Source organism: Anas platyrhynchos, chromosome 3, assembly GCF_047663525.1.
Source record: "Anas platyrhynchos isolate ZD024472 breed Pekin duck chromosome 3, IASCAAS_PekinDuck_T2T, whole genome shotgun sequence".
In the NCBI taxonomy this organism is placed as follows: domain Eukaryota; kingdom Metazoa; phylum Chordata; class Aves; order Anseriformes; family Anatidae; genus Anas; species Anas platyrhynchos.
In genome coordinates this window covers 34,486,167-34,504,525 of record NC_092589.1, presented here as the reverse complement: position 1 = coordinate 34,504,525, position 18,359 = coordinate 34,486,167, and the positions used below count along the sequence as shown (strand labels likewise).

The following is an 18,359-nucleotide window of genomic DNA, read 5'->3' as shown; positions in this document are numbered from 1 at the left end:
TTTCAGTTGGCTACTCAAAAAACTTACAGAATTCATGTTACGTCTTTACACAACATTGGTTTCTCAACTTGCAACTCAAGTGAGCTTGCTCTAAGGAGGACTATTCTATTTTATAATTACAGCTGCTCAACTACTTTTCTAGAACTGGTACCACTTCTCCAAAGGGGAGGCCACTGACTGAAGTCATATACTGTGGTGGTTTGTGAGGGTCAGCTAAACCGTTTTCCATTCAACTCTCTCTCCCCGCCTTGTACCTCAGTTCTACAACTCTTCTTGCTCTGAAAAGAAGTGGGAGGAATCAAAGCTGATGCTGCACCTCCCCTCATGATCTCAGAAACTGAGCATTTGGGCAGCAAGGCACATAACTAACACCCAGTGCTCCTCACAAGGTCACAGGCCTCAAGGACACATCGCAGCAGTGTGCATGTGTAGAGGCAAGACTCTACTAACTGAGAGCCAACATGCCATCATTAACTTGCCTTTTTTTTTTACTTCCTAGAATAGGTGTCATTTAATAGTAGGAAATTAAAAGGAGAATAAAGCAAAGCTTTAAAAAAATAGAAAAGTAAAAAAGAAAGGAGGAGGAAGATGGCCTAAAGCCCACTTTGAGTTTAGGTGTGGTGCTACAGCATTTGCACTCTACTGAAAATCATGATCTCTGTGGTCATAACTTTTTCAAATTTCCATATAAAAACCATGAGCAAAAATAAGGATGCCAAATTCTGAGTCATCTGGCAACTGTGGTTTGTAGTCCTGTTAGTAAAAACTGGCAATGATTAAAGCTGCTGCTCCCACTGCCTCTATGGTGAATTAAAGCTTGAAGAATCAATGATAATTTGGTTAGTGTCCAGATCATTGTAGAAACTGGCCAGCAAGGAAAAGCAACTGCCACATGGGGCTCCTCGTGGTGTAAGATCTGTGTAATTTTGGAGCTATGCATCAGAAAAAATGACTGCTCTGCTAAGTCCTAAGCCAAGCAGAAATAGAGTTCTTCTATGGCTAATAAACCCTGATTTCTCTGGTACATCTAATAATGCTTCAGATATTTCCAACACTCGTGGCACTGCACAAGCTGTTTCCTAGCCAGCTACAATTTCTTAAGATGCTCCTCCCATTCTCAGCCCCTAAGCATCAATGAATCGAAGCTCTGTTTCTACAGGTCTCAAAAACTTTTAGGTAATTTCTTTCCTCTTCACAAGTCTTATCCACTTCCTACCTCCGAGAAGAACTCATTAGTTCTTCAGACAGTCTGTTCCAGTCTCTGAGTCACAAGTGACTGGAAAAGTCACTTGGGGGAATCCATAGCTATTTTTAGTTTGTCTCACTATTCAGCACAACTCCAACACATAAGCATGAGCTTAAAATAAGCAGTGAAGCTAAACACTTGCACACAGCTTGCACTATGCATGAAGATGATGCCATTTTCTAAGCTTAGGTTTACAATTTTCTATCCATCATCCACACACATTTCAAACTAATCCAGCTGCTATTCCTGAGGGCTTCTGGAAAACTCCTCACAGAGAGAGAACAGATTTTCATGAATGATACATCTGTCACAAGAAATCATCTCAATTTTGAGCTGATTCTGATTGGTCCAGAAGGCAAAGAAGCGATGAAGGATTGCTATAAAAGAGCTGAACTGTGCTGGAAGTGGCTCAGCAGTAGCAGCACTGTGAGGCACACATGGTACTGCTATAAAACTAAGTTCTTCCTGGGTAAAGCACTCACAGACACTGAAAGTATTGTTTTGAGTCCACATATTTTCCCCATGCGTGCCTGGGCTTCTATGCCAATATTTTATATAACTGGAGGAAGTACTGAATATTCCCACTGGTAGACTGAAATTTTGGCTGACCCTGTGCTGGTGCACAAAGGCCATCCCAAGCCACATCACCTCTTCGTTCCTTCTGTCCAGCCTCTGTCCCATCTCCACAGTGCTAACAGCCCTTGAGTTGGGCCATGCCACCAGGGTTTAAGGCTTTCCGATGCCAGGGAAAAGGAAGGATTATATCCTCAAAATCCCTCTGCTAAGGCAGTAGGAGGAATGTATTCAGCTCCCCGTTGAAGTGCAGCAGAGAGCCCAGCCTGGCAATTAGTCTCAGGGCAACCGCAAAGGACTCTGGCTGAGGGACCAGAAGGTTTCCTGGGACCCCCACTCCTGCGTGACCCATCTACAAATCCCTGTCACGAGCTATTAGTTAAAACCACAATACAGGCATAAAGAAAGGAGTGTCACATGATTAACTATGACTGAAATCGATAGGTGCTTTGCCTGAGTTAATAGTTAATGACTCTGGGATTCAGCTCAAAAGGCTGCGTTTCACATACCACAATAGCAGAAGTGAATGGATACACTGTTTAACTTTCTGTAAACTATTCAACAGGCACAGACCTTGGATTGTTCCTTCTTTTTTCTTTCCCCTATAGGCACCACAAACAGGGTAGGAAACCTCAAACTTAATAAACCCTATTAGTGAAACAATTAACAAACACACTTAATTAGCTCAGTGACCAGGGCTGACTGACAGGTTGTTACAAATGAAGAGCATTATCCACTGCAACACTGGCGCACTAACAGGCATTGTCTCATAACCAGAGGAGAGAAACTTAAATACTTCCAGACTTTCTAAAAGAACTGGTAAAGAATTTGTTTTGGCTTAAGTAGAACATTCTTCATAGGCAAGCAAAAATTACCCAGCTTTCTTTTATTTGAGTAATTAAAACAATGTTTGGTGTTTTTGGTATCTGATACATCTTTAATCTTCTGATATTTCAGGGTATTGATTTTGCAAAGAATCTATTGTGAATGAAACATTAATCCTGTAAATGAATCCACACTGATTTCTGACAGTCTATTTGTTTAAAAACTTCAGAAGCCAAACCATGAGCTTCAAGGAATTCCAGACAGTTATTTTATTTTATGAGATGGTATTTTTAAGACTATTCTAAAGAAAAAAAAGTTCTTTAGAAGTGCTCTAAGAGAAAAGGACCAGTATGAAGCACAGAATTTTATTTGTATCATTGTTCTTGCATTAGGAATATGAATATGGAAGTTCATTTCATAGAGCTGTCAAAAAAAAAAAAAAAAAATTAACTCCAAAGGAATTGTTTTATTCAATCTGAAGTTCATCAGGGATATCTCTATGGTTCAAGGAGTAACTTCAGTTGGCATATTACTATGGTCATCACCTCCAGACTACAGACACTATGCTCATATTACATACAGTAGTACAGATAGATTAGGTTATGCATTAAGAGCTATCAACACAACACACTTTGCTGCTCTGATTTCTAACTCCAAGAGTTTAATGCCTTTGTTTTATATTCCCTATTGTGAAAAAAAATAAAAATAAAAAAAATCAGCAGTGATCTAAGCCCAGTTCCTAAATATTTTATGTATTTTCTGTAATTTAAGTACACAGTCAATATATGTCCTTGTGTGAATCAAGATAAGTAAATGCCTAATGACTTGCAGTGAGAATCTTTATCATGATACAACCGACAATTTCTGAACTTTGCTGGCTGCCATCTATCACTTGGTTTATTTCATTTTCTATCACATTTAACAGCAGAGAGGAGGGGGTCTCACACCTCACAATACCAGCACAACTCCAACCCAAGCTTCCTTCTCAATGGAGCTGTAACAAGTGTAGAGCTTTTGTACAACACCTCTCAAAGCCCTTTGCAAGGGAAACACAAAACATCACTCAGCAAACAACTGACTAGTGAGCATATCATCCCCTGAACATGGTGGCGCGGAACTGGTCTGAAATTAAAGAAACCTCCAATAAGTGGGTCAGAAGAAAGCACTTTTAACTGAACTTACAACAGTGACCATTTCAGAGAGCAGACCACTCACTCTGAGCAGTTGCAGTTGCACCAGCACAACTGAGAGACAGTAAAAAGGAATGAACAAGCACAGGCAAACACTTCCTCCTAGCCAGCATCTCTTCCAGACATTTGGTCTATGTTGCCTCCAGACAGGTAAGCAACTTCAAATCTGTTTCTCCTTAAAATAAGAAGTCTTTCTGATTTTGTCTTTAAGTTATAGATGCTGAGATCACCAGAAGTCTCCTTCAGTAAAACTGATTTTTAAAAAATACCTGCTAAAGAGAGAAAAAATTTAAGAGCTTCACCAATTCCTTGATGCTTTGCAAAAAATGCCTTGCTCTTTACAGTTATGTAAAAGAGAGACCAAACCAATTTTGAGGGAGAGGAAAAAACAAACAACTTTGAGAAAACCCTGGCGCTTAATTCCCTTAATATGAATTTTGCCAGATAGTAGGCATCTGCATTCTTTTCTCAATTTAAATGCAAGGTAATAATAAAGTAAATTGAACAGAACTTGGGATTAAACCATAATCATTACTAGGTGCACCACTGACACTGTAAAAGTATTTTGGGAAATAACAAGATACTCTGTGTCATAATAAAGGCATTTTTATTAGAATTACAATGAAAAGCAGCTGAAGAGGAGGAATTGAAAAGAAAAAAATGAACTGTCCTTATTTGCTTGCTTTTAAATAGGACTCATAGAATCAGTGCTCTAAGACAACCAACTCCTTGGATTTCAGAAACACAGACATAACATGGCTGTAGAGGACCTTTCAAAAAAGCTAGACCCAATGTCTAGCTTTGGAAGGCACTGTAGCATATAGTGGTGTCTACAAATCTATTGCTCTGTACCTGAAGCAGGATTTTTGTCTTACTGCTCCCACTGTATGTGTTTTCTGACTTCAGGTCTCTATTTTCCCAACATCAGTTACAAAAACCGTATCTTGTTTTGTATAAAAAGTTTGCTCCCTTTATTTCTAAGACAACACTTGGTTTCTGGTCTGCAGCTTAACCACCAGTTTGTGATACACTCTGTAAAAATCTTCTTGATATTAGGAAAGTATTTGATGAAGCACTACTTTTGTATGCGACGTATCATAGTAAGCTATCACGTAACATGGCAAGCAATCCTGGAGCAATCACTGTAACATCTCCCAGAGGGTAAATACTTGCTAAGTGTGCCAATCAGAGAAGAGAGGCAGCCAGGATAAGTGAATTTACTTGAGTAGAAAAAGAGCCATCCAGAACATTATTTTTTCTTCCTACATTTTTTTAAAAAATTGTAATATTAATACTACTTCTATAGTTCTTCTTTCCAGTATATTTCCCAATGCTGAGGACACTCCAGAAAACAGTCACAATCAAGCAACGTATTTGTGTGTATGAAAACATAGATGTTCATTTATTTATCCTACTTAAAATAGGAAGTATCATTCCTCTAGCCCCTCTTACTCACTCTCTTCCTCTGTCCTCTCAGTTTTGAGACTGCCATATTTTCACTTATCTTTTAGTATCCTTTTCTCATGGTAATTGCCTTTGGTTATTAGTCACTTATAATACAAGTGAGCAAACAAGAGGCCTAGAAGAATTTCTGTATTCTGAATTTGGAGTGAACTGAGGCTTGAGAATATGACCGGGCTCTTCAACTGTCTGTAGCATAATGTCCTCCAAGCTTTGGTTGAGGATGGCTCCAGCTGCTAAACTGAACAGTATGCACTGACTAAACTGCAGAAACACACCCTGGCTGTCCTGGGATTTGAGTATAGCAACTACCCTACTGTTTTTGCAGGACTACTGTTTTTGAATAAGACAAATTAAAGGAATTTAACTAAGGTGGGGTGAGGAAGAATGCGTTGGGAGACTACAAATATTCCACAGAAGGTTGTGAGAAAAAAAAAAAAAAAGACAAAGCAATTAGAAACAAATGATCTGATTTTAAAGAAATTCAAGGAAAGAGATGGAGAGAACATAGAGTAATAGAAATAAATAAATTGAAGTAGAGAAACATAAAATGATAGAGGTTTTACACACACACGTACACACATGCAGTAAAGATTCTGATACGTTCGGTCCAGGCTAAAAACACAGGATAAAAACATCAAGTTCCGCCAACTCTTTATTAACTTAGTTGATTTGCCTACATGAGGCCACACACACATCCTTCCATCATTCTGTTCTATAGACAGTAAAGTCACCTCTGGTCCCAGGATATTTAATATAACATTACTGAAGCCAAATATACAACCCACCCTGCAAAAAAAATGTATAAACACTGATGATTGTTGAAAACAGTAAGGATACCAAAATTATCCAGCCTAAACTCCAGAAACAACTTGCAACACATTGCTGCTAATAAGGAAAGCACAGTTCAGCAGCTTGTCTGAACAAATTGGAGAACGCTCATATTTAGCAAAGCAAATATCAAAAAAACAGAAAACCAAATTATTTTAGAACAGATCTATATAAGGATTAAAGAAAAATAGGTGTCTTTCTCAGCTCAAGGTATATTTACAATATGCAAATAAACAATATTCATTGCCTGACTGTAGGAAAAACATATTTCAGTTCCGAATTTGAAAGGTGAATGAGTCACCTGAATCTACATTTATGGGAAGTTCTTAAATAAAAGCTCTACAAATGCCACCCTACAACTCTAACTCTACATGGAACTATTAAATTAAATACCAAAGGCCCCAAAAAAACCTTACTAAGCTTTTCTCCAAAACCAATGCTGAATGGATGAAAGTTTTTTTTTTTGTTTTTTTTGTTTGTTTTTTTTTAAATTGAATGCATTATTCTAATCTAGGAGGCACTGCTCCTTCTTGAGAGCACTGCAAAGGCATAGTTTTTCAGCAATACTGTAAAAAAACATTACAAAAATTGGAGGCTAAGTATTTTAGTAGGATTCTGAATCATACATGAATACAAACGTATCTCCCATTTCGCCTCCCTTTAAAAGGGGAGAAAATTACTGTCTTCCAGTGATCGCAGATTAAGCTTTAGTTTTAAAACCAATGTAATGTGAGGGGCAAGCATAACACACTGATTGTTTGGGATACAACATTTGAAATATCCCACTCAAGCATGTGGCAGAAAGAACAGACATTAAATTTATCCACTGTAATAAGTAAGAAATAAAAGATGAAGCACTCATTGCCAAGTCTAACATTCTGAGGAAGGAATTTTGTCTTCCTCTATATATGAGCACAAATACAAGTATGAATAAATAATAATAAACCACTACGTATGATAAATTATTTCCAGCATTTTAAGATTCCACGTGATAATGCCATGTTTGTTAGAGCTCTCACTCGTAGGAAACAGAAAGTGTGTTTGACACAGGCACAGCTTCTTTAAGTAAAACCCATAAACTTGCAGTTAAACATATGCTTCAACACTTGCCAGAATCAGGTTCCCAAAGAAAATGTTAAAGTTTTTACTATTCCTGAAACAGACAAGCATGAAGATCTTATCAGTATAAATTAATACTGTGGATTCCAAATCAAGCATTCAACAATTAACGAATAATAGCCTTTAATGCTCCATTTGCTAGTTTAACTGTGATTTTTTAAATTTTAAAATCTTAAAGTTAAATTTAAAAAATAAAATTGGGGGGTGGGGGAGTGTGATGTTGTTGAAATTTCATAGCATTTTTCAGAATTAATTATTTTAAAAAATCACATGATGGTATTGCATCTGTAGGTTTTGGGATTTTTAATTCCACAAAAATGGCTTCTGAAACTAGGTTTAATTTTGTCACTAGTAAGAATGCTATGACAATCAGAGAATTTAGCTGCCAACGCCTAACAATTTCCTGCAGAATATATCGGAAATAGATATATTTTTAGATGTTTGTTAATTGGCCAACTTTATGTGCACGCTACTTGAAAGACCAAAAGCTAACTAACCTTCCTGATGAATTTAAGCTTCTGCTTAACATCATATAGATAATACAAATCTTCAGCGTTAGTCACTTTTTTTTTTTCCTGAGTAAAACAACATATTCGTTCTCTAGTATCATCCCTCAAAACAGATGAGTGATTTTTCTGAAATTTCCCCACAGATTTCAGACTGAGGCACACACTGAATGTAATTCAGTCTGAAAAATTCCATTTTGGCAAGGTGGTAAAGTAATAGATGATAGGGTCTGACTAACTTTTTTTGCAATCTATTCATATACATATTTTCCTGTATATCTACATAAATATGAAAATATGGCAAAAATATAATGCTGTATTGCTTAAAGTGTTTTCAAGAGCTGAAAGAATATACAGTTTTAAATAGTCATATATAAGACACTGGTGAGAACACACTATTTTAAAATGAACTAAGGTTTTAATGCTTTAGCAAACCCTCAGTTAGCTTTCACGATTTTTCTACCCCATTCAGTGGTCACATTTCAACGGATTCAAACCATTAGCCTACAATATGGTCAAGCATACAGAGTTGTTGAATAGGAATTTTGGAGAAAACTGCAACTCCTTGAAATCCCCATGGCTTTTGAAAAACACAAGCAAAGATGTTCATTAAAGAAAAGGACAGTCCAAGCTGTGGAAGATGGTGTAACCTTAGTAGTTTGATCAGGAGATGAAGCTACAACATGAGTCGTGTTTTTATTTGGAGAAATAGCTTATAAACAGAGAAATTATAGCTAGAATACTTGAAATAAAAATGTCAGAGATACAAGTTTACAGAAAATGAAGAGATTAACTTTAAGAAAAATAAGGCTCAGGAGGATATTACTTGCTAAAACATTCTAAAATCCATTCTCAAAAATAAATTTATTTGGAAAAGAATGTCAAATACATCTTTTCCCTATGACTGGTGAAAAATTATTTCAATCTTTCATAATACTGCTTTAAAGGTACCTGTCTGAAAAATCTAAGCCAACATTTCTTACCTGTGTTCCAATAGTCTCCTGGAAGCAACGTCCAAGCTGAGTTTTAACTGAAACAGGAAACACATGAGGAATGGGTTGTTGATTTGTGTAAGCAGTATGTCCTTTCTGGGTCTTCTGATATGGAAGACCTTGGTAAGAGACCTGTGGATGTCCTGGCTGAGGTACTTTCGGTTTTTGTCCTGTTGATGCGCTGTCAATTCTTGAAACTTGATGTATCTGAACTGAGGCTTCAGGGGGATGTTTCACATGGATATTCACTATGTTAGGAGGGAACTTCACTAAAGTAATTGAAAGAAAAACACATAAGAAAAATTAGTAATAAAACACATCAAAAAAGAGATCCCAGGTACCTTTAAGATACTTCTTTTTTGCACATTAGAATTTGGATAAATTGCCTCAAAGTGACAAAAATACAGACAACACCCAAATTTGGGGGTTAGAGGAAAGGCTGAAAGAACACAGAGTCTGATTTCTTGAAAACAAGAAAATGAAAACTTCACATAGGAAAGAAAGACATTATAGGATTGTAAAGACTGCTATATAAACATGGGTGTCCAAATTGGCTGGTGTGACATTAATATTTGTGGTCGTACTTTGTAAAAAGAATCCCATTCAAAGTTCCAAAACTCAAACTCTACTGGGTTATTTTTGGATATATAGTAAGTTTTATTGTCTTTTTCAGATCCATCATCTTTCTCTGGAACACAGAAAAAGCTTCAGATTTCATTCCTTCACCTTTATATACCTGCCAAGTCCTGAGTTTGCCCCTATAACACTTGCCAGCATCTCAACCATCTAAAACCACCACTCCCTTCACTGAACTTTGAATTCAGGATTTGGCAGATAAAAAGGGAGGAAATGTTTTTTCATATACTTCTGTTTTTAAATACAGTTGTAGTTTTAAGTCTGACTATATAGATTGAGAACCTCTGGTCACTTAACGTGTACTTCTGCTTATGAGCCTCAAACTCCTTTTTTCATGCAAGCACAAAATGCCCTTAAAACATGCAACTCAGTAGAATACTTGAGGGGAGAAGATTAATTAAGTTCTGCTAATTAAGTTCTATTGCAGGTAAATGTACAAGGAAAAGACACAGAAGAAGTAAGGCCCTTCGTGGCTATTAGAGAGGACTGTTTTTGCTGGGTAAAGAATATTTTTATGGTTCACCATTTTGTCTAAAATAATTTGAACTGGAATCAAATAGCCACAAAAATAAATTTCCGCTCTGCTAACTGTTTAGACAACTATATTATCTTATTCTCCCTTTCCAACCCCCACTTTTTTTTACTTTTTTTCTTTTTTTTTTTTTTTTTTTTAAGTTGGTAAAGTTTTAGGCATCTTTAGGGACTAACACTATAACATGGCTACAACATGGCTGAGGAAAACATTTCATCTACCCTTCTTCACAGCATTTATGTAACAGTAGGAAAATCTTTTTTTTTTTTTTTCGATGATACTGTTACATTACATGGAAAGACTGTTCTATTTAATTGAATCATATCATGGCCATCCCACATGAAAAAGCTGACGACAAAATTAACTTAAGGACTGTAACAAACGATATAACAAATATAAACATAGATTACATATTTAGTTTTACATTAGATTTAAATTTTACTACATTGAAAAGTAAATAACCTAAATTCCGAATGAAAAAAAAAGTCAAGAAAAAAGTTACCTTTTACACCTTGTTGTCCAGACATTGTCAGTGGTAAAGTATGAGTCGAGTGGATAATTTGAGATCCTACAGCTTTGTTCACCTGTTGTGGGTGATGATACAGTTTTGGAGTATTGGCAGTCTGCACAGGGATCTGACAAAGTTTACCAGTGTAATTAGGAGGGCACTGGCATTTATCTCTAGAACTGCACTGGCCTCCATTCATGCATGGAAGGTGGCAAATAACTGAAATGAAAACAGAAAGAAAAATCTAGTTAATTACTTCAGCTGTAATTACAGTTAATATTATCTGACTATATTTGACACAGCAGTTGAGGAAGAAAGGAAAAGGGCTGGAGCCCTTTATTCTTCTGACATCTGAGGAACAACTATCCCTCTGACACACGCTTTTGATTGCCTTGTGGTAGAACCACTTCCCTTCCCCTCCTTGTGACCTCTGCCTGGTTCACATCTTCTCTCCATGACAAACACAGCAAGTACATTCTTCTCTTAGAGATCCCAGCTATTTTATTTCGTTATGCTGTTACAAGACACTAAATGAATGCTATGCCTGGCTGGGCCTCTTATTCATGCTTTTGTACAGGTATTCCTATTTAGTCATCCTCCCATTTCTGTAAATCTTGGACCACCTCAGGAAGACAGGAAATACATTCCTACAAAAACTGTAAAAATAAAATTATAGTCAAGTGATTTCAGAGATACTTTAACTCCAATATAAAGAGAAGGGTTATTGCTTCTGTGCCAGTCACTACTTGCACGTTTACAGCAATGTAAATTATCAGATGAAACATTAAAATTATCAACATTAAATGAAAAATATTTCTTAACTCGTATACAAATAGTAATAGGCATGGTTCGGCACAATCTAAAAATATGATGTGGGACTTTATAAGCAACTACAATCTAGCTAAGCTGTCAATGTTTTCAAGAATTAAATGATATAAAAGCAACAGAAAAAATACTGTAACATCTGTTAAAGACAAACTATGGTCATGTTTTTCAGAAAAATAACAAAATATCTATTCACCAGTTCTCAGTTTAAAGATAAGATTTTGGTTATAAAAATATATATTTTTTAAAAATCTAGACTTTGCAGTAATTCTGACAATTTGCTGAATTGGTATTGCTCAGTTTATACTGAGTTCCAATAAAAATGAGATAATGCAAGGTAAGTAGGAACATAGAGCTTGGAGTACAGTCCAAGTGGTGCAATCTCTGCACAGCCACAACCTATGGCCATTATTAACATCATTAAATGTCAGCATTGGAAAAAGAACCTGTGTTAAGTGTCGCAAGAAGACAAAGCAGCCCATGGAGCTCCAACCCAGCTGTGTAATTCACTTGGCCCAGGAGAAGTGCTACAGAAACGCAGTGACCAGACTGGCTCGGAACAGAGCACCATCAGATTGCCCTGACAAGATGTGGGACGTGCATGCCTCATCGCCAGATAGGTTGGCATGCAAGTGTAAACAACCAAAAATATTTTTCCATTCTATTCTGCAAATGTGCGCTTAATATTTTTATCATCTTATCTCATATTTTCATTTCATATAAACCAACTAAAAGTACTTCAAGCTGCAGCACTGCAAATTGGCAGTGAGAGGCCTAGTCACCTTGAGAAGACCATCCTCTCCAGGAGAAGGCTGTTGTTGATCCAGGCTTATGAAAGATGGCCTTGCAGAACAGCCATTACTTCAGGGCAAAAAGAAAGGTGTTTGATCCTGCCAGTAATGAAATCAAGATCTCTCTCTCACTCACACATCATTTCTCCCTGAACTGCCACAAATGAGCGGGTTTACCACATTGGCGACAATGCACAAAGACTTTCAGGTGCTTGTAAAGATCTGTCTGAGCAAGGCTGAAAGCAAACAGGGAGAGCTATTGGATTTCCTGCAAAAGTAACATTGCACAATGAAACAGTGTCAAGTAGCATCATGATGATAGCAATTTGGCATTTGAAAGAAGTATGGTAAAAAAAAGAGGCAAACAGAAAGGGTCTCACTGAGGAAGCCTTTAAAAAGCCTAACCCATCAACTTTCTTCCCTCTCTTCCTAGCCCTGAGGCAACAAGGTAACATGGAATACAACCATTAAATAATAAAATATACTCAGTTTTTCCACCAAAACCATTTTTTTTTCTTCTGAGCTCCCACTCCTGTAAAGCAGTTGGTTTTTGGAAGACAGTGCAGCTGGGTACCCCTCCCTGACCAAGTGCTCCTCTCCCAAAGTGGCACCAAAAGCTTTGCTTCAAAGCAAAGGGTTGTGCTGAGTAGGAAGATACCAACAGAAAAGGGTTCCTTCAGGTCCTCTTCAGAATGGTTTGCTGTGGTTATTCACACAAGTAATTTGTGCAATTAAGTGCAAACAAACACTACTGAAAGGCCAAGTATGAGATAAATAGATAAAAATGTTTAATTTCTCTGTATTAACTTATCTACAGGAAAAAAAAATCACTAAGTCAACTGATTAATGTGCTGATTTACATCTCCTGAGGGCCTGGCCTAGCGTACAAGAAATGAACTTTAAATGAGAATATATGAAATAGATTCTGAAAATATAAAATTATGCAATAAAAAAGAAATCTTAATTCTAATGCATACATTCTATTTGCTCTTATGTGGCTGATTATGTCCAGGCTAAACTTGATAATCTCGAATTGCAAACATTATGAGTAATGCAGAACTTCGTCAAAAGATTGAAGAATGAAACACATTGAAATAAGATATTTGGTAATTTTAAATAGAAATAATAGGTATACATATGCTAATTGTGATGTTTCCTCAGAAGTTTATGTGCAGGGAAAGGACCACGTTTAATTATAACGCTGGTGTTGGAAATCACAGGCAAATTTTCACCAGAGCTGGGATTATAATGCAGACAAATCAAGAAAAGTGAGCTGAAAGGGAGTAAGCCTCCGAAAAGGCAGAGAGAGAAAATGCTACTTTTCTTTGACAAGGCTCTAGGAATCACAGGTCAACAAAGAGCAAAGAGCCTTGGGGAAAGGACCACTTAAGACAGGAACTGGATTCAAAGCCAATGGATGTTTGAACAGCTCAACTTCTGAAAAAAAAATTTTGCTTTTAGTCATTGAGCTTAAAGAACTTAAACAGAACAGGTCAACACTGCCAGCAGGCATAGAGGATGTTCTCAGCAAAACACAGGCCAGGTGCTGGGAGAAACCATTAGAATATGCTGGTCTTGCACATATGTTAACAACTGGCACTCAGACAGAAGGCCCATTGGAGCCAGATTTTCATTGGGTTGCTCCTCTTCTCCTCTGAAGTGTGTATGTGTGGTAACAATATCCATAATGGTGTGAAATAGCTGCCTGAAGCCTGATAAAAAACATGGAGATGCACAAGACAACAAGAAATTTCAGTTCACATGTGGGTATCTTACAAACAAAACAATAAGCATTAATGGACCTATGAAAGGTAACAGATTCTTCACTTTACACAAGTGAACACTTGTAAGCCAAATCTCTCAACTGTGTATTAAGGATCTGCCAACTTTCGAATGAACAAATTAAACAGTTTGTTTATACAAATGAACACCCACCCTCTAGAGATATGGAGACTGGTTTAAGGAGCTACAAACATTTTAAGTTTTCTCCCCATTCTTGAGCAATTAATTGATAATAACAAGCTTTGATTTTTCTGGTATCCCAAGGCCTTGATTACCCACATCTGGCAGAGTTTGGTGTGGTGCCATATTGAGATGCCCCCATATAGAGTCTCTGAAAGGCTGGATGCAGAGAAAAAGGAGAAACTTTGCAATACAAATCCTGATAAAGTTGCCATGGCTATGGATTGGAAACACAAGAACAGGGCCTCGAATCATGAACAAAGAAACTATGAAACCACTGATACTCCATTTGCAACTGTAATTACATCACTTAATTTGTTTTCAGGATACTCAGACGACCTTGAACAGCTCCAAATAAACTAATTTAATCAAGTCTGAATGTTTTTGTTTAATCAAAATAATGTGTAACAAAACAAATTCCAAGGACCTAAATCCTCCTAATCCTTAGAAAATAGCCCATACTTACCCAAACGAACCCTGAGGATGTATGACAACTCCCTTCCTGTAACCAAAGTGTTGAAGAAAATGAAGATAACTTTTGAAATGTTCCTCATCTAGCTTTCCAAATTCCTTTTCATATGCACTTCAGGGAACACGCAAGTCTCTCTCTCACTTTCCCTCACAACTCTGCCTTTTCTACTTACACGCTATCAACTGTTTAAGTGTAAGCACTATTCAATTACATCAACAGGCTCTCCAAGGAGAACTTTAATACTGCTCATTAGGTCACAGTATTTCCATGAATTAGTAGATTAATTTTGTCTGAGTACTACAAAGCTATCCAACATTACACTACACATCTCACAGCAGTTCGTGCATCTTTCTTCCCTGATGTTAACTAAGCATACAAAAAGTAAAAGAACTAGTACACAGATCTTCCAAGCAAGTTTTTATAGGAAAGAAGTCATTATATTCACTGAAGGGAAGCACTACCATATAAAATTATATTCTTTCAACATGGTGCTTAGGAAAAAGTCCAGATGCTGATGTCTTAAATAAAGTTCTGTGCAATCACTCCAGACCTAAGTGCAGAAACTAAAAAAAAAAACAAACCACAAAAGAAGCACTGATGGCTGGGGATCCAGCAGCAGGTGAAAAACACTCTTTCCCTCTCATCATTGATAAAAGGGGAATTGATGTCCTGCTCACATAAATAGCCTCTTTACCCCCTCATAAATCCCTAGTAAAGCACCACCACAATTCACTGAAATAGTGATGCCAGCACCAGATTTGGTGCTGCTACTGCTGAGAGAGGAGTCAGGATAAGTGACAAATGTGTGTCATGTGAGGGGTGAATTCTCCCTGTCACAGGACTTTTTAACGAAATCACTATTATTCAAGCAATAACAAGGCAATGAAAACTGGTTTTAAGGGTCTCCTCTGTTTCCCTTTGTTTTTTATAAACAAGACTGTATTCAATGACCTAAGGATAAAGTAGATTAATATACTATAATTTGCATAATAACATGCAGTTATGCTTTTTTGAAAGCATATTTCAAAATCAGAATGTTCCTGGAAAATCAGTGCATGAAATATGGGTAGTATGACAGTGCAGGCTTCCTCAGTTAAGTAAAAGAAATATAATAAGAGTTGTCACATAGAAATCTCTGTAGTAAATAACTTGAATTAGCTCATTACTAGTTTCATTAGATATAAGCTTACACAAATGTAGATTCCCCTGAAATGGCATAGCTTTAAACATGCAAGATGTTTACAATGACTAATTGTAAACTAGGAGGACTGATAGAAAATAAAGTAGTGTAGGTAGAGGGCTTACTTCCAAGAATGTCCCTGCTGAAGTAAGTTTCTTTATATCACAATCTGTTGTTTGTTTTTGTTTTTGTTTTTTTTTTTTTTTTTTTTTTTTTAATCAGACTTCCTGGATACGTTTTGTGAATAAGAACACCAAAATCTAGTTTATATACTCCCAGGATTTTTTTTTCTCCTTATTCTGAACTTCTGTAGTTATAATTATTGTCAACAAACTACATTCAAATTTGTTACACATGTTCCTCCACATGTAAAATTCCATCAATTTTTAATCTTTGTACAAGAAGCTACATGCACTCACTGAAGTGACTGCTGCATTTTAACATTTACATTTATTGAGAGAGAAATAAATCAACTAAAAATGTTTACAAGAGGAATGTTACAAGATAGCATGTTCCTTTACGCCAGACTTGGCCAGATAACGATAGAGGAATGATATTGAATTTGCTCCCTTATCCTGTCATCTTCATACTGCCTATTATAACAGATGTGTGAAAATTCGAATAAGAACCTTATCAAATAATTTTTTACTCTGAATGCTGCAATGCAGGAACAGAAATTGACCTAAAAAGCTGAATGTACTACTGAAGGCACTTCAGAAGCTTCTTCTGGAAAGAAAGTTAAGATCTGCAACACTGGATGGAAAAACAAAAAACAGCAACCTACTTCAAACTTAACTGCATAAGCAAAAATAGGCAGCCATTAAGCTGGGTTCTCAGCTATCGTGAATTAATGTGATCACTGACTTTTTAAGAATTAATCTGTTTACAGCCTCTGTAGATCAGTCTTTTATCTTTCAACTATTATCACAAAGGGATGTTTCAGAAACTAACACAGCACCAGTTGGGAATAGGGTCTTAAGTACTGCAGTTTATCCAGACAAGGAAACCAAATTATTGCCAAAATAAACAAGCTTTGTGGCGTTATTCCTGTCTGGATCAGGCATGTTCAGAAAAAAGAGTCTCTCAAAGAAAATCAAGTTAGCCACAAAGAACAGTCCTGAAGTTCAGCATTTCCCAAACCAATCTTTTCTGTATATAAATGTTATTTTCAGCATGTAAAATTATTATCTTACATTTGCACTATTAATGATGACATAGCTCAGGAATGATATCCATTCCCATACTATTAACAAGCCCCCTCACACAAAATAATATTAATGCTAAGCTAATTAGCAGGGTCTTTTCATTGGTTTATTGCTAAGTACACATGACATTTCAAGATTGTTAACATTAAAGACGTAAACAAACATTAGATTCAAAGGATATACTTGACTAATAGGGAAATCTTGAGAAAAAATGAATCACACTCAGTAAGGACAACTGTCTTTACTTCCCTCTAAACCAGCTGCAACCACATTCCTTCCTGTTAGGAAGACCAAAGCAGCAGGCTGCCTCCAAAACACCCCAGAATCTTTGAGGGTTGAATTCAAAGCACTGTTCTTAGCTTCAGTCTAGTCTCGTGAAGTTGATAGAGCTGTGAGTGGCTAACAACAAGTAGTAGTTGCTTAAGATGCCTGGACAGGCATGATTTTAGATTTTAAAATATTATGCTGCCAAGGATCCAAGGATCCTGGGGAATTGCTCTTGCTTTGGAAGGATTTGTCTGCTCAACAGATAAAATAAACAAGCGCCCAAGCAGCCTTCTCTTTCTGTCATTCTCTCTACTCCATGAAATGCCACATTGCACATACTTTAAAAAAAAAAAAAAAAAAAAAAAGACATTGCAGTAAGGAAGCTCCATAGCTGCCATGATGCCTTTGGCTAGAGATTTTAAAATTGCTGAGTGTTTACATTGGTGAAGAAAAACCTTACAGATACACTACATGTATGTCGCTGTTGCAGACATGACAATTTTCAGGCTGCAGTCATACCATTCTACAAAATAAACTTTCTACATTCTTTCACAGACAAACCTCCATTTTCCTTGCAATCAAAACTTAGTTCCACAACCAAGAACTATAACGGTTGGATTTTTAAAATTCTACTACAGATCCACAATTATACATTTAAAGTATGCAGAAAAAAAATAAGAAATATTTAAATAAGAAACATTTCTTTAAATTAAATTGTACTTTCCTAGATCTTTCCAAATTCCTCCATGTACTATCAGCATTAAGATTTAATAAGTCATGCAGTGTATTAAAGCCTAATTAGAGGAATATCTATGATGTTACTTAATGCAGCACTGCATGGCAATTACCAAGGAAAGCAAGTGGAAGAAAATTTCACAAAATCAGATTTACCTATATCTTCAGGCATTTTATGCATTTCTATCTCCCAACAACAAACTCTCCATTTAAAATCAATTTTCTCAGTTGGGAAGTGCAGGCTCAGCTTCTGGGATGATCATTGTCTCCATGAGTAATTGAGCTTTCTGTGAGCTGCTGAACGGCTGTCTAACAATTAGCATCACTTAGTGGTTGTGTCAACTCACTTTAAACAAGGTGCAGTATGTGTAACAAATTAGGTATATGCCAGAAGTTTCTATGTATGAAAAAAGGGGAGGGACGCTGTCGTTATTGGAAATGAAAAGCATTGAGATTCTATCAAGGATCAGAGTCCATTAGGTGTTGCCTTAGTTCTTTCTACT

General features: G+C 36.6%; 1 protein-coding gene across 16 annotated transcripts in view; it reads right to left on the bottom strand.

Annotated features, from left to right (window-relative positions):
• The window catches only part of LTBP1 (latent transforming growth factor beta binding protein 1), a 201,462-nt gene that overhangs the window by 102,886 nt on the left and 80,217 nt on the right, over positions 1-18,359 (bottom strand). For all 16 annotated transcript variants that reach the window (XM_038176452.2, XM_038176455.2, XM_038176453.2 and 13 more), the window contains 2 exons: positions 10,414-10,638; positions 8,735-9,012 (listed from right to left, as the gene is read on the bottom strand). In XM_038176452.2, coding sequence (XP_038032380.1) covers positions 8,735-9,012; positions 10,414-10,638 — 503 coding nt within the window. The remainder of the gene's footprint in view (positions 1-8,734; positions 9,013-10,413; positions 10,639-18,359) is intronic.